The sequence below is a fragment of the Cephus cinctus genome, unplaced genomic scaffold, assembly GCF_000341935.2.
Source record: "Cephus cinctus unplaced genomic scaffold, Ccin1 Ccin1_scaffold0123, whole genome shotgun sequence".
Classification (NCBI taxonomy): domain Eukaryota; kingdom Metazoa; phylum Arthropoda; class Insecta; order Hymenoptera; family Cephidae; genus Cephus; species Cephus cinctus.
Genome location: NW_014332857.1, coordinates 1546262 through 1560958, shown reverse-complemented (window position 1 = coordinate 1560958; position 14697 = coordinate 1546262). Strand labels below are relative to the sequence as shown.

Genomic DNA, 14697 nt, shown 5'->3' with positions numbered 1-14697 from the left:
GTAAGGAGATTAGATTTATTCTTCATTATTCTATAAAGCAAAGGATTTACATCTTGCTACAGTTCCATACCCATTGATCATCAATTATACGTTATACTACTAACTACTGCATCTATCATAGTACTATTTAACAATACATGTTCTGGTATACAGCGGTAAAGTATTAACTGTTGTATATCTACCATACGGTTTTGTATGGGATAAAAAAAATGTATATAGTCAGACTACAATTACAAATTCATGTAAATAACAATCCATCGCTGGTCTGAGAAACGTAGTTGCTCGGGTTTTTTTTTGGTGAACGATTACTTTTAATTACTTTCCAGTACACAGTGAGAAGTCGCGTACCGCTTTATAAAACGTAGAAAACATGAACGAGTGACGGTTAGTGTCTCAAAAGCCTGTGCGGGAAGAATATCGATACCATGAAGTGACTAGGTGAGTTATTGTATTATTAACGATTTAGATTAGATTTTCACTTGCTTGATTCAAACCTATGAAGTCAAGGGTGATATCTTCGTGTAAATTGTTTCTAAACAATAGAGAACGTTAAGTAGACGCGGATTTAAAACAATAAATAAGACTAGCCAGTCGTCTCAAAGTACCATAGAAATTGCCATGAGTCAAACGCAGAAAGTACGTGGAAAATTGATCTAATTCATTTTTAAATGATTCTGCGTAACTTCGTTAATACTCAACAACAAGAAAATAAGATGACAATATTGTTTTCTCTTTTCATTATTTTTCTCTTGTCTAAAGACTAAAGATAGAGACACTAAATAATTACTGCTGCTGCGCTTTCTTTTAAGACATCGATCAAATCATCATCGAGTCTTTCACGACTGTTTCGGTGTGTCGATAGTCGGCAGCTTTCCAATATTTTGTTGAGATTCGATTACGTTACGTAAGTCTGAAAGCTTCTCCCTGGTGTAGATTAATAACCAGCCCAGCAGATTCTCTAGTTTGTCCTTGAATTCCTCCATCCTCATTTGCAATTCCTCAAGAAATTTATCATAGGTCTCTCTGGCTTTACCAGATAACTCGGTTGCGGGGAGGGGACTTTTTTCTAGAAGCTGCGCACCAGGTTTTGTCCTTGTGTCCGAAACGCAGCAGGCTATTACCTAGTTAGCTGTCGCGAAGCCAAACGCGAGTCCTGCTGCGAACGATGCCAGGAAGAAGTGAATCTCCTTTGGTCTGAATGTAGTATCACCGGTTACTGAGTGATACCAGCGTTTGGTGCGTGATTCCCCATTTTTCAATAGCTGCTCAGCCTTGTCCAGCTTCTTGTCCACGAACCTTTCCACCTGTAAGCACAGCACTTACTTGATCTCTCTTGGATAGCGGAGCGACTATCGCAAATTAAATGAATACAATGTTCACGTGGAAATGAGCTATTATTAAAGTCAAAAAATCGACTCAGTTGCGTAGAGATTTTAAAGTATAATTTATAGAATATTCATTTTACTGTTAAGTGGAAAAGTTTGTGGGACAAAAAAGATAATATAGGAAAGTCTTATTGTTATATCTAATAGAGACTAAAGTGTACATGCTGCATGGCGAAAAGACAAAAAACATATTTTGTAATACAGAATTTATTGGTGGTACGATGGCTTCTTATAATGGATAATCAAATACTTTGAGATTGAGGTACCTGAGCAACTTTGTTCCAGTACCATATATACTTTGATATAGTAAGTTAGGCAAGGATTAAGCGTATATGTATCTAAATGTACTGCATAACTCGAATATCACGTAGTAACTAAATTCTTAAAGAAACGCGAAATAAAGAATATTAAAATATTTCGAGAATCTTATTATTCTAACGACAGAAAAGTTCTTAAAGAATTTAGAACTTAAAAGATATTCAAATGCTGTGGTACATAATTTGTATAATCTGGATTTTTGTACAGTTTAAAGGGACATTCGACTGTTCTGTAATTATCGGGCATTTGTTAGATCTCTGAGTTACAATTATTTTAGCTCGAGGCAAGGCCGAGTATGAAACCACCAACGAAACTCGTCGCCACAAATGAATTCTTCCGCCACCATTTTCCGGCCTGAAAATAATAGGAAAAAAACTCCTTTCAGCAAATACCCAGAAGTCCCAGCAAGTCTGTCCATTTTGTTCTCTTGAATTCAACATTGTCAGTAAGCACTTGCATAAAAGAGTATAGAAGCCAAAAGCTTTTGTTCAGAAACAATAAGTATAATTAATCCAGAATTATTTAATTGCAAAGTTTGTAATAAGTGCTTTACAATATTATAGAAATGTTCTACCTTATCCATGAACTTTGGTCCTTCACCAGTGACCTTCTCTTCGACCTTATCGGTGAGCTTCTCAGCTTTCTTCTGAATCTTGTCCCAATTAATGTTGATGTATCCCTGATGAGCCGCAACCTGAAGAATTATTATTCCACCACCAAGTGCGAAAGCTGCAACCTTCCCTACTTTCATTGTTAAGAATCCCGTCATCCTAGGCAACAGCAATTGAACAGAGTCAATGGTTTGACCACAATAAAATTACAAATAGCACAGGTATTACCGGCAAAGAATTCTCCACGATTTTGCAAAGATCCTCCAAGAGAAATCACAAAGATAATCATCCATGGTTCCACAAGGAACAATACTCGAGGGCCTTCATCGCTATACTAATTAGTTCAGTACAATTAGTGTACTGCCTACTACTTAACATGATTGAGAGAGCCAAGAAATTATTGCACTGAGAGTAGACTAGAATCTTTTTGCTATGCATGTATATATGTATAATGATACTGGGAATAGCTATGACAGGGTATACATCTTGATTTCCTTTCCCGTTACGCCGTTGTCACTACTGTTCAATAAATATACATACCATCCTGATGTTGTGCCAAGGATGATCTGTTTTGTAGCTGATGTCTTGCTGACATCACCAAGAATCTTCTCTATGATGCTCTTAGCCTCCTTAGATACATTTAAATCATAGTTTCCCTCATTGATGTTGTCCTTACCCCTTTTTGCAACAGGAAGACTCATCTTTTCGCTATAGTAAAAAAAAATATAGTTAATCTTAGATTATAGAATCTATTTAATCTCAAACAGATAAGACAATCAATGAGTTATTTAAAGCTCCATCTACACAGTGTTTAAAAACAAATAAAATGTAATAATATACAAAGTGCAAATACAAGAAACAGAACACTTGAGAGACAAATATTTAATTTAGAAATCAAAGTATAATTTGTATATATTATGTGCTATTAAACATTTAGTATCTAATTCATTGCAGCTATAGTACATAATATTTGAGTACAATTGTTTATAATTGCAACTTATAACAGATCAATGAAAAACAAGGCTCGCAACAGCGTTCCAAAACGATTCAGTAAGACGTAGAAAATAAAGATGATGACATTATTACCACTAAGTATCAAGATCTTGTATTTGCCCCAAGTTCCTGTAAATTCCGGTACTAAAACCTATCTGCGTTTAGTTGCAACTGAGAAAGGAATTAGCGTGGTCATCGCGTAGGATTAGAAATAGACGCCAAAAGAAATAAAATACATATAATGCAAAATACCGTTCAAGTAAATTTTGAAGCTCACGACGATACGGCATTTTCTCTTGCTCGTTACTATTTCCCGAAAAAGGCGTGCCGTGGAATTATATAATGATTTAATGACTGTGTTCACTGTAATCATTATTAAATGATAAGTCTTACCTGATACACCTGAAATCAGCAATAAAAACGAATTAATTGATCCGTTTTAAGACCCACAATATGACAGATCGCACCTGACAAGATGGTCTCTGCGATGGTCACCGAGACTCCTGAACACTGGACGGGAATGGACGGAACTTTATTATTGTTATGTCAAGGAAATGTCTATTACCAGAGAACATATATTACATGGAAGTACATGCCTTATGGGAGGATTTGGCACGAAACGCTGGGCTGATCGGTTAGTGATCACCCCAGCCACTGCGAGCGCTGCTGGTATCGATGTGAACGAACACACCGATAAATGACTAGCTCCGCCTCTTGCTATGATCGCGCGTCTTTTTCCATTCATCGCTTAGATTTTTTTGATGACCCGTTCAAGATCGCGGTTTTGCCGGTTTTGTGCTTATAACTTTTTGAATAATGCACTAAATTAGATTTGGTTTTTTCAAAATTTTCATTTTTAAGGTACTTTAAAAGAAAATACGACAAATTTTTTCAAAATATTTTTATAATGAAGAAAAATAGTAATTATAAAGATCCCACGATCAGACTGGGCTTAAAAGTTGTTCAATGGATAGTAATTTGTGATCACTCACTTTAAAAAAAAAGATTTAAAGTTTAAAACTTAAAAATCACATGTAAAAATATTCTGAAAACATATTTTGTATTTAAAAAAAAATATATATATACAAACTGTAACTCCTATAGCGAACCTTCTCCTTGTCAGGCGCATAGATAAGCGAGAACGCACCATCATTCCAAACATTAGAAATGCGTTAATCGAGTGAGTACGCACTATCACGTCCAACATTAGTAGCACGTGAATGTAAGGAAGAGATCATGATAAGCTGTGAGCATGAGTGCGAGGGAGTCGACCGCAAGAGGTGTGGCTTCATACTCTTTCCATGTGTGTGGCACACTGATAAACCTCTGCGCCATCTACCGGGGAGAAGTGAAATTATTTTTTCTCTGCTAAATGTTGACGCGGGACCTATGCTTTCATGTAATATATGTTCTCTGCCTTTATCACGTTCTAATACTTTTCTCAGTATGTAAAAACGATTAAATAATTGTTATAAAATTCACATGCTCGTTCGATTACAACAAATTTTATTATGAATACAAGTTGGTCACATACAACGGAGGCATTAAAACAACTTATCGATTGTCTATCCTGCTCAAAGTGGTTAGAATTTTCATTAACTTATTGTTAGAAATTGTCGTCTAGAACTTTTTAAAATTGGTATGCATCGCTTTAATATTAACGCTTAATAAATTTAGTTATTCTTATGTCAACTGTTGACGACATATTAAATGAGTAATAAATATTATTCTGCACTTTTTTTTATGTTGCCTATATTGAAGATGTCAAATAATATGTCATTTTCTTTATCTTGTTTAGCAAAAATAAATCTATTTCACCAGTCAGATATCTCACTTGTGGCCATTGGTATTGCCCAGCTTGTGTTGATTCAGCTACGTCTTGCTTCAAGTGCAATGTTCCTGTTCAACCAAATGAAATACAGCCTGCACATACCATTGCAACACTTATGCAGTGTTGTAATACAATTTCACAAATAATTGGACAAGTGTAAGAGTTTTTATAAGAATGACTTTCAGTTTTATTGTTAAGAGTATTTGATTTTACAGAGATCCACAAAGCAATGTTTCTGATACTGTTGAATTATCATCGAAACCAGCCTTGCCAACAACATCAAATTCTCAATGGCCTTTTAGGAGAAAACATACTATTGTTGCTGCAAAAACTATTCCTAAGAATATAAATAAACGTAATATGAAAGGGGAAACATCATTGCATACTGCATGTGTGAAGGTAACATTTATTGAAGATCTTTATAATAGTATGGTTGTTTAATTGTACATCTTTTTTATTTTACAGGGTGACACTGAGTATGTAAAGCTACTGATAGACGCTGGTGCAAATCCCAACACTAAAGATAATGCTGGTTGGACACCCTTGGTAACATTATAACCAGTTTAATAAAATTGTATAAGCAGAACAGATACATGTATGCTTAATGCAATCTTATATAAAATTTGTTAATTTTAGCAAGAAGCTATGGCAAATGGTTATTACGATATATGTGAACTAATTTTGAAAGCTGGTGCTGCACCTGATACTCCTGGACTAAAGAACAAAACAGCATTACATGAAGCTGTATTGAATAATGACTGTGATAGCGTAAAACTCTTAATGAGTTATCATGCAAATCCAAATGTTTTTGATGAGTTTGGTAAAAGACCATTGTAAGTGAGAGATAAATCTATTTGATTTTCTTTTTAATACGAATGAAATAATTTATTTCTGTGCAGAGATTATTGCTGGTCAAATGAAGTTCGTGATATATTACAAGAAGGAGAGGCACCAGAAGAAAGTTTTGATAAATTGCAAAATCTTAATAGGACATTGGATCCATCGATTTCTTTATTAAATGACCAATTCGTCGTATATCCATCAAATTTGAATAGTGATAGTCGAAAATTGTTACATCAACTTGCATCAAAGCATAACGTGAAAATTGTATCTAATCTCAGGTATAGTAATTATGTGCACTAAATTGTCCATAAAACATGTATGTAGTTTTTGACAATTGATAATAACATATGATTTCTTTTACTAGTCCTTCTGTCACTCATATTATAGTGGATGTAAATGAACATGGAATTACGATATTAACTTATGATGTTCTGTTTGGAATATTATCTGGCAAATGGATTGTGGACAGTCAATGTGAGTTGAAGTTATTTTCAAGTTTGTTGTTCAACAATAACACTCAGTATTATATCGCGTGTGGTTCTAGACAATACATTTCCCATTTCAGTTATTAGACCTAGTTTGGATATAGAAGACTTAAACGCTATGGATATGGCATTATTCGAAGATATTGGTGCTCCGAATATAGGCTCCTTCAAACGCGCACGAGAAAATTCAAACAAGCAGGTATATCGTCAAATGCAATTCAATATTACAGATAATATAATTCATCAAAGTATGTCAGTAATAAAATTGATGATGGAGACTTGTTGAAATCAAAAGTGATAATTATTTCTATATTTGCAGAAACCTCGACTTTTTAATGGCTGTTATTTCTATTTGGCTTTGAATCCAATGGACACATATACAATAGGCGATCTAAAATTGACAAAACAAGAACTGAAATCTTTGATTATAGCTGGAGAGGGTCGTGTCCTGCAGCGAGAACCAAAACCTGAAAATATAAATGCAACTACCAAATGCATTCCATTTCACGTGGCAGCAGATAAACTTCATCCACTTTATAATTGCTCCCATTATATAATTTACGTACCTATACAAGAACCACGTTTCAAGTATAATATGCCTGAAATGAAGACTCTTCCATTAACTTGGTTAATCGAATGTATAGAAAAGTTTAAGCTTATTGACCCAGCTGAATTAGGGCTGTCATAAATCCGTCTCAACAGCATCACAATGAACTTCTATACTATTTCGAATGTACGAAATTAAAACTCATACGATTATACGATTAAGACGAATTCCAGATGAATAAAAGCAGAACTGAAAGTTATTAATTCGTGAAATCCTAAATCCGGATGCGAGAATTATTCATCAAAGAAATTTATTAATCCCATTGAAGCTCTCCGCTTGTTCATTGGCAGCCATCTATCAAGTTTCTCAAAGAAAAAGTAAAAATTTTCTCAAGCTCTTATGACTCAATGGACATATACTATCATTACGTAAGAATCGGAATAAATTGAAGAAGAATATCCTGGGTGTTCCGTACGGTATCAGACACATTTATGGCAGAAGTACCGCTAGTTGCGCACACGTGTATGGAGTATGACGAAGATAAATAAGGACAAGAAGACGTCAAAGCATCAATGCTGAAACGAAGATGAGAAAGCGAGAAGAAAAGAGGAAGAGTGTGAATCACATAGAGCAAGTGGCGAGTTTCAGACGGGTAAGAATTCTATAGGACGATAGGATCTCAATAGTATAGTGGTAGGGATAGGCCCAGAAGAGGTAGAACGTATATATACAGCCAAGAGGAATAAGATGAGGAATCAAAAGAGATAACGAGGATGAGATTGTACAGTAAAAAGAGATAGACAAGTATAGAAAATGTTGAGTGAAGATGAGTAAAAGATAAAGGCTAAGAAGTGAGATAGAGATATACATATATACATACTATAGATATATATAGAGGGGGTAAGTTCCACTCTTTGAAACGTCATTCACTGTTTCCGTCTTACAGGTCTTCTTGGCTTCCTTCGTTGCCGTACGTCCGTCCTTCTTTCCATGCGGGGTCCGGACTGGCCCGCACCCCGTGACCCACAAGTGGGCCTACAGTCAGTCAGGCGATGAGGCCCGGCACGATTAGGGCCGCCAAGCTCATGCTAAAGTGACACGTGCGTGTGTGAATACGGCGAATTGGATTGTTTCTCGTGGAAGATTCGTAAGACGACAAACCCAGGATGCGAATCCGTCGTCCTTTGGGGCCTCTCGTCCTTTTTTGGGCCTTCGTCACGGTCCGAGCACAGGATGATGACTCCTTGGCCGGCAGTTTTATTTCAGGTAACAATCAATAAATTTATACTCTTTTCTTTTCTCTCACACAACAGATATCAAACACTGATTAATTATTTGTATCATCAAAATATTAAAATATATCCATACTCACTGAAAATTTACTAATGGCTTTAATTTAGAAAAAATTCTGTAAAATTATCTCAATTAAAATCCCTTGTAATTCCGTTGAAAAGCTGTTGCAATTTGTTGCATAGGTTTATTTTTCATCGTTATCAGTTCTCATTAATTGTTAATTCGATTGGAAATTTCAAACTGGAATAGGTCTCTTTTACGAGTTTAAAGATTCATATGACAAACATTATTTTAAGTGTACTTTTGTTTAATTTGTTATATTATAGAGAAGCCATTAGCGCCATGATAGAGTTTCGTTGTTATCGCCTTTTAGGATGATTCGAGAAATAGAAATTTACGTTGCAAGCATCGTACGTAAACGTACTACCTGCTCGCATAGGTGGAATCTTGGAGGATACCAAGTGTCCCACTTAGGTGCGTATAGCGCTACGCGGATGGTTGCCCTGTAACAAGGCCGCATCACACGCTGCTCAAAACTACGCAACGGTATAAACTAATAACTCGCCGGAATTGCAGGGAATTGCGGAAGCGCGACAACGCGGCCACCCTAGAAGGAAAAATATGATGAGCGCATTAATGGCACAGGCATCACCATTGAAAAAAAAAAATAGAAAAGAGGAGAACCGCACGCGGAATCTTTTCTTGTTCTCGCGTGCTCTTCGTCAGTTGCGTTTCTTATGGAAGCAACTCGTTTAGGAACTCTGCGACCTGATTTGGTTTTTTTTTCCAACTTCATACACGTTGAATGCAGTTCAAATCTAAACGAAATTTCAACTCGTCAATGAAATCTTCATTTGCAATTATTTATTTGACATAAATGTCAGTCATAAAACTTTTAAATTCTCTGGGCCTTTCAATTTCATTAAAGCATTTGTATATCCGCGATTTTTGTATTTTTATCTCTTACATTTTCATTTGTTTAACAACATTTCAAAATGTTACCTTAAATCATTTGCATTGTCTTTTTCATTTGTAATATCGACCAATGCATTTTTAAATCTCTCATAAAAGAATCTTCATAGATAATTTTTTTTTTCTTGGTTGAATAGATTAGACAGGATACTTATGTATTATATGTGTGAGTTGGGTCGACCTCTAGTAATCCAACCTGCGCATTAACTACCGTTATGTTTGTTTGGGCCGTTATGCCTGCCAAAGTGAAAACCGACCGGTTCTATATATTCACAGGGCGAATACGTTGATAGCTAAAATTGCGTCAAATTAAAGTTTGAATAAGAATGTTGATTATGCAGTGAGTTTTCATATGTAACAGGCTTATATGTGCATATGTAGTAACCATAAAGTATGCCGTTACGTTGGGCTGCTTATAAAATATGTATATGTGTAATGTCAAGGACAATGGAATTGAACATATATGTTGAATTTTTAAAAAAATGTTGAAACAACCAATTATACATATATTTTTTAATTAACAATAGATAAATTATATTAGTGGATACTACAGAAAATTCAACTTTTACTTCCTTAATTTAATATTTGTACGATGTTGTAAGGTCAGTCAACTTACAGGTTCAAGGACTGTTCAAGATCGAGTTTAAGTCATGCTAGACCATTTATATACGTGTTGGATTATGTATGCAGGAATTCCTGTCTTTCGGTATTTATATACAGTTACAGAACATAATGACCCAGTGGTGGGGGCAGGACTCTACGAATACACCTGGCCATCTACTCAAAGTCAGGGTCATCCGTAGAAATTTTTATTTCATCAATAAAATTTTTATTTTGCTCAAACTAACGTGTGTTGCAATATTTAAATTGAATGTCTAGTGGTTGTTAACGATTTGCATATAAATAAATACAATACTATTGTAGAAGGTTTCTCTTATTATACATTATTATTAAATTCTATTGTTAAAAATATTGTCATCACATAATGAATGGTTTGATTATTTGAAATCTGTAATTGATTAATTTCTTCCAGGGCTTTTGGATACCATAACCAGTACAGCTAATAGCGCTGATTGTCCTGGAGTTTGCGTGCACGCGCTTGCTACAATAATATGCTTCGAAGTCCTGGAGGATGTACAATGTCCCACTGCAAGTATGAGATGCTGCGTGGACCAACCTTCGAACAGCACAGAAACCACGGAATACGCCACCGAAAATGATACCGCCGTGACAAACATTAGAAACCCAACAACAACAACTGAAACAACATTTATAACGTCTACTACGACACCCTCGACAACGACTGCAATTGCAACGGTATCCACTAGCATAAAATCAACCACGGTAAATATAAAACTTGCTTGCATATTGTAAAATAATATTGTTTCAGGGATTAAGTTTATCCTATCTTTAAGTGACTTTTAAAATCGTATGCATAAGTATAAATATGATATAGAACATTTTATTCTGTTGTTACAGCAAAATCAAAAGGAAACCAAGGATAAACAGTCAGGTGAATTAGTATATCTATAATGAATTTTACAATTGTTCTGCTCTCAGTCCTTTAACAATTATTTTGTTCCTTTGCAGCTAAAACTTGTTCTGGAATTTGTATGGCTGAGCGTCTTGCCGATTACTGTGACGCAGTGCTGATGATCAACTCCATATGTAATCCAGGTTTCCGTTGTTGCGTTTCAAGAGACACTTACGGGAACACACCACCACCAGAGTTGATGGTCATTGACAGGACAAAGTCAAACTCCTCACGTATCACCGAAAAGAATACAACATCTCCTAGCAGAACAACGACAACGACTCCTCGACCTACTACGACTACCACGAGCAATGCTCCACCGACGACGCATTCCAGACCGAAACCTGCAAATCGTCGGCCATGCAAAGGAGAATGTACAAACGGATTTTTCGCATTGTTGTGCGACGGCATTGACAAGGATGCCGATTGTCCAGACGGCAGTTTATGCTGTGTCAGTGGTGCTTCAGATGAAACGGTATGTAGTTTTATTTAACAACGATTTTATTCGGTTTAAAAAAAAAGTAATGGAGCTTGTCAATTTATCGTTTAGGAAGTAGAAACGACAATACGGCCGACGACAAAGGCTCCGCAAACAAAACCACCGCAAGCTAAGCTTCCTGTTTGTCCAGGTTTTTGTCTTCTTACAATAATGTCAACTTTTTGCGAACGTCCTAACGTGATCATCGCCAAAACCTCTACCTGTCAGTCCGGTTCGATATGCTGTGACAACACTAAGAGTCCGCCTCCGGTACTTTAGATTTTTATTGTTATTTCTATAGATTTAATTAGAGATGTTGAATTTTATAATTGATTTATAAATTTCTACAGCCACCTAGACCACGACCCAGACCAACACCTTCTAGACCGGCAGCAACAACGGTTTCTCTACCTCCGGATCCTCGACCGGAATGTCCAGGATCTTGCATCGTATCTTACTTGTCTTTTACTTGTTTCAGTAAGTAATGCAGTAATGAAAGAAGTGTATATATATATGTATATATCGTTTTGTAAAACAATTATGGATATAACGGATTTTTTGTTTCAGGAAACGCTGAACTTACCAATCTGTTCAAGTGTAAGAAATTAGGACATCAGTGTTGTGCACCGAAATCGCTCATCAGAGAATTTCACAGTGGAAACTCAAGTGAACCGGTTCTGAGCAATAGAAATGACACATTCCCGGTCGTTAGTCAGAGGCCGTACACTACTCCATTACCAAGCACAGTCTGTAAGTATTTACATACGTCACTTCCGGAGTACATTCTTATTTTATATGTAAATTTCATGTCCTAAATTCTTTTCCAAAGATGAGACCACAACCTTGCCAACGACTACAACCACCAGGAGTCCTGTTTACAGTAAATACGTATGCGGCGTTAAGGGAACATCGCGGGGGCCAATTCAGGCCCGTAGCTCCGAACGAGGGGCCCGTGTTGTAGGCGGTGAAGACGCAGATGCTAATGAATGGTGTTGGCAGGTCGCATTAATTAATTCTCTTAATCAATACTTGTGTGGTGGCGCTCTAATTGGCACACAATGGGTTCTAACGGCAGCTCACTGCGTTACAAAGTAAGTCTATAATATATATCCGCATGTCCATGTTTATACGCAAACATTTAAATAGGATTGATTTTTATTGATCTTTTAATTAAATTATGGAATCTAATCATGTATCGTCTTCGATCTCATCTACACAGTATCGTAAGGTCAGGCGATGCGATATACGTGAGAGTAGGAGATCACGATCTGACCCGGAAGTATGGAAGTCCTGGAGCGCAGACATTGCGCGTTGCGACCACCTACATTCATCACAATCATAACAGTCAGACCCTGGACAATGACATTGCGCTCCTTAAACTTCACGGCCAGGCAGAACTCAGGGATGGCGTCTGTCTTGTTTGCCTTCCTGCCAGAGGAGTCAGTCACACTGCTGGCAAACGTTGTACCGTTACTGGATACGGATACATGGGAGAAGGTATGTGCCAAATTTAATGCACGACAGGTAATACACTTCAATCTCATGTAAATTATTGAGTTTATTTACAACTGAGTAAATTACTGAGCTTCCTTCAAGCATTCTACTGCCTTTATCTTAAATACAGCTGGTCCCATTCCACTTCGAGTGCGAGAGGCTGAAATTCCTATTGTCAGCGACGCCGAGTGCATCAGGAAAGTTAATGCAGTTACTGAAAAAATCTTCATTTTGCCTGCTAGTAGTTTCTGCGCAGGTGGCGAGCAAGGCAACGATGCATGTCAGGTAAGTTCTTGTGATATATAATGGATTGTGTTCATTGTTCAATTTTATTAAATGCAACTGTTAAAGTTTGCTGTTTTATGATATTCCTAATTGATTTTATTGCAGGGCGATGGAGGTGGTCCTCTTGTCTGTCAAGATGATGGCTTTTATGAATTGGCTGGTCTGGTTTCTTGGGGTTTCGGTTGCGGACGGGTGGATGTACCTGGTGTCTACGTTAAAGTCTCTGCATTTATCGGTTGGATCAACCAAATCATATCTGTAAACAATCTCTAATGTCACTATCTATTATCACGTACACTGTCATGCACTTTATTTATTATATTTATTATAACTGTCGCATCTTGATGAGGATATCGAAAGGAATGCTCTAAATTTTCATATATAAAAAATGTTGAATCTTACGACTGAAGGAAAAAAATTGACTTCATGAAGGTATTCAAAATATTGTATTTCATAGGGAAAACATTCATTATTTTATTATTCATTAAATATATTCCATTATCGTCACTGTGAGACAGCGTGTTGAAATCTATAATTTGTTGTTAATGATGAAGAAATAACAAACAGCGTTTGTAGTAGATATAATTATAGTCATAGTAGCTACTATCATGAATTGATATAACTATAGTAGCTATGCGATTAAAAGATTCTTTAACTTTTTGGAACTTTTCTGTTGCTCCTCCAACAGTGATTCCATTCTGCGTAGATATTTTTATTTCGAAATAGTAAATTTCGATAACGGATTTCTTCGGGAATCAAAAAACTGGATTCCGTCAATTGAATATATAGCGTTAATATTGTTAATATTAAATAATTAAGTATTACGTATATAGAAATTTCTACGTACTAAGATTAATTTTTAAATATTTATTATCTTATTGAGTTGCAACCGCAAAATTGATGAAGTTATATCTATTTCTGATTTTAATAATCCTCAACAGTATTTTTTATAAGAACGTCCACATCTAACGATTATGGATAAACAACGACTCGCTTTGTATAATATTGCATTGTTTCTACAAAGTATTTGATGTATTTTCTTTTTTTTTTAAATCGTGAGATTCCTTTTTTTTTATTAATAAAATGTTGAGAATTGTAAATTGCAATGTCAAATGTAGCTGTATAGAAAATTTAAATGTGTTTAATTAATTTATTATAATATTGTACAAGATTTATGATTTCATTGCATGTCATTTTTGTATGTTTTGTACGTGCCTTGGATACAATAAGAAAAATTCTTTACAAACTAGACGTCACTGAGACAATGTTTATGACGTCTTATATGCGAATCATAAAACTATTGGACATTGGTTCAAGTATTCAGCTGAAATTGATCAATCTTCATTCTCCAAGATTTAACTATTTATTAAGTTAATTAGTCTAAATTTTATAATCTACTGCCAATCAGTTCTTTGGCTCCAAATGCTGTAGTGCATCCCTAGTAGATTTGACTTCACTGTAAAACAAAATTTGTATCAAGTCGATTTTCCATATCGATTGGACAAGTATCACGACTGTTATCTTTATTGATTCATAACTGACATTTGCTTTATAAAGCGACAGAACAATAGCGAATTTAATAAATTAATAATTATTTTTGAAAACATTTAGGTCATTGCTCTGAAGAG

General features: G+C 35.7%; 3 protein-coding genes across 9 annotated transcripts; 2 read left to right on the top strand and 1 right to left on the bottom strand.

Moving 5' to 3' along the window:
* Nucleotide 1: 1 nt before the first annotated feature.
* LOC107274983 (FUN14 domain-containing protein 1) lies at nt 2–3908 on the bottom strand. Of its 4 annotated transcripts, XM_025079959.1 has the most exons (6): nt 3775–3830; nt 3701–3709; nt 3560–3613; nt 2855–3022; nt 2278–2473; nt 2–1304 (listed from the first exon to the last, which is right to left on the bottom strand). In XM_025079959.1, the coding sequence occupies exons 3-6, from the start codon at nt 3595–3597 to the stop codon at nt 1122–1124; spliced, it is 585 nt and encodes a 194-aa protein (XP_024935727.1). In that variant the 5' UTR covers nt 3598–3613; nt 3701–3709; nt 3775–3830; the 3' UTR covers nt 2–1121. The 4 variants fall into 4 exon arrangements, with proteins under 4 accessions (XP_024935727.1, XP_015610138.1, XP_015610137.1 ...); XM_015754652.2 differs by lacking the exon at nt 3560–3613 and having other exon boundaries at nt 310–1304; nt 3775–3908; XM_015754653.2 differs by lacking the exon at nt 2–1304 and adding an exon at nt 1575–2057 and having other exon boundaries at nt 3701–3845.
* Nucleotides 3909–4688: 780 nt separating this feature from the next.
* Nucleotides 4689–7272, top strand: LOC107275140 (BRCA1-associated RING domain protein 1). 3 transcript variants are annotated; one of them, XM_015754974.2, is made up of 9 exons: nt 4689–4889; nt 5106–5294; nt 5354–5537; nt 5604–5684; nt 5775–5971; nt 6038–6259; nt 6346–6455; nt 6547–6665; nt 6786–7272. In XM_015754974.2, exons 1-9 carry the CDS (start codon nt 4819–4821, stop codon nt 7152–7154), a joined length of 1542 nt encoding a protein of 513 aa, XP_015610460.1. In that variant the 5' UTR covers nt 4689–4818; the 3' UTR covers nt 7155–7272. The 3 variants fall into 3 exon arrangements, with proteins under 3 accessions (XP_015610460.1, XP_024935720.1, XP_015610461.1); XM_025079952.1 differs by having other exon boundaries at nt 4706–4751; XM_015754975.2 differs by having other exon boundaries at nt 4809–4946.
* Nucleotides 7273–7363: 91 nt separating this feature from the next.
* Nucleotides 7364–14673, top strand: LOC107275139 (protein masquerade). 2 transcript variants are annotated; one of them, XM_015754972.2, is made up of 12 exons: nt 7364–7665; nt 7960–8279; nt 10312–10622; nt 10758–10791; nt 10869–11287; nt 11363–11560; nt 11641–11767; nt 11858–12040; nt 12120–12381; nt 12510–12787; nt 12915–13069; nt 13175–14673. In XM_015754972.2, the coding sequence occupies exons 2-12, from the start codon at nt 8180–8182 to the stop codon at nt 13340–13342; spliced, it is 2235 nt and encodes a 744-aa protein (XP_015610458.1). In that variant the 5' UTR covers nt 7364–7665; nt 7960–8179; the 3' UTR covers nt 13343–14673. The 2 variants fall into 2 exon arrangements, with proteins under 2 accessions (XP_015610458.1, XP_015610459.1); XM_015754973.2 differs by lacking the exon at nt 7364–7665 and adding an exon at nt 7731–7864.
* Nucleotides 14674–14697: the final 24 nt, after the last annotated feature.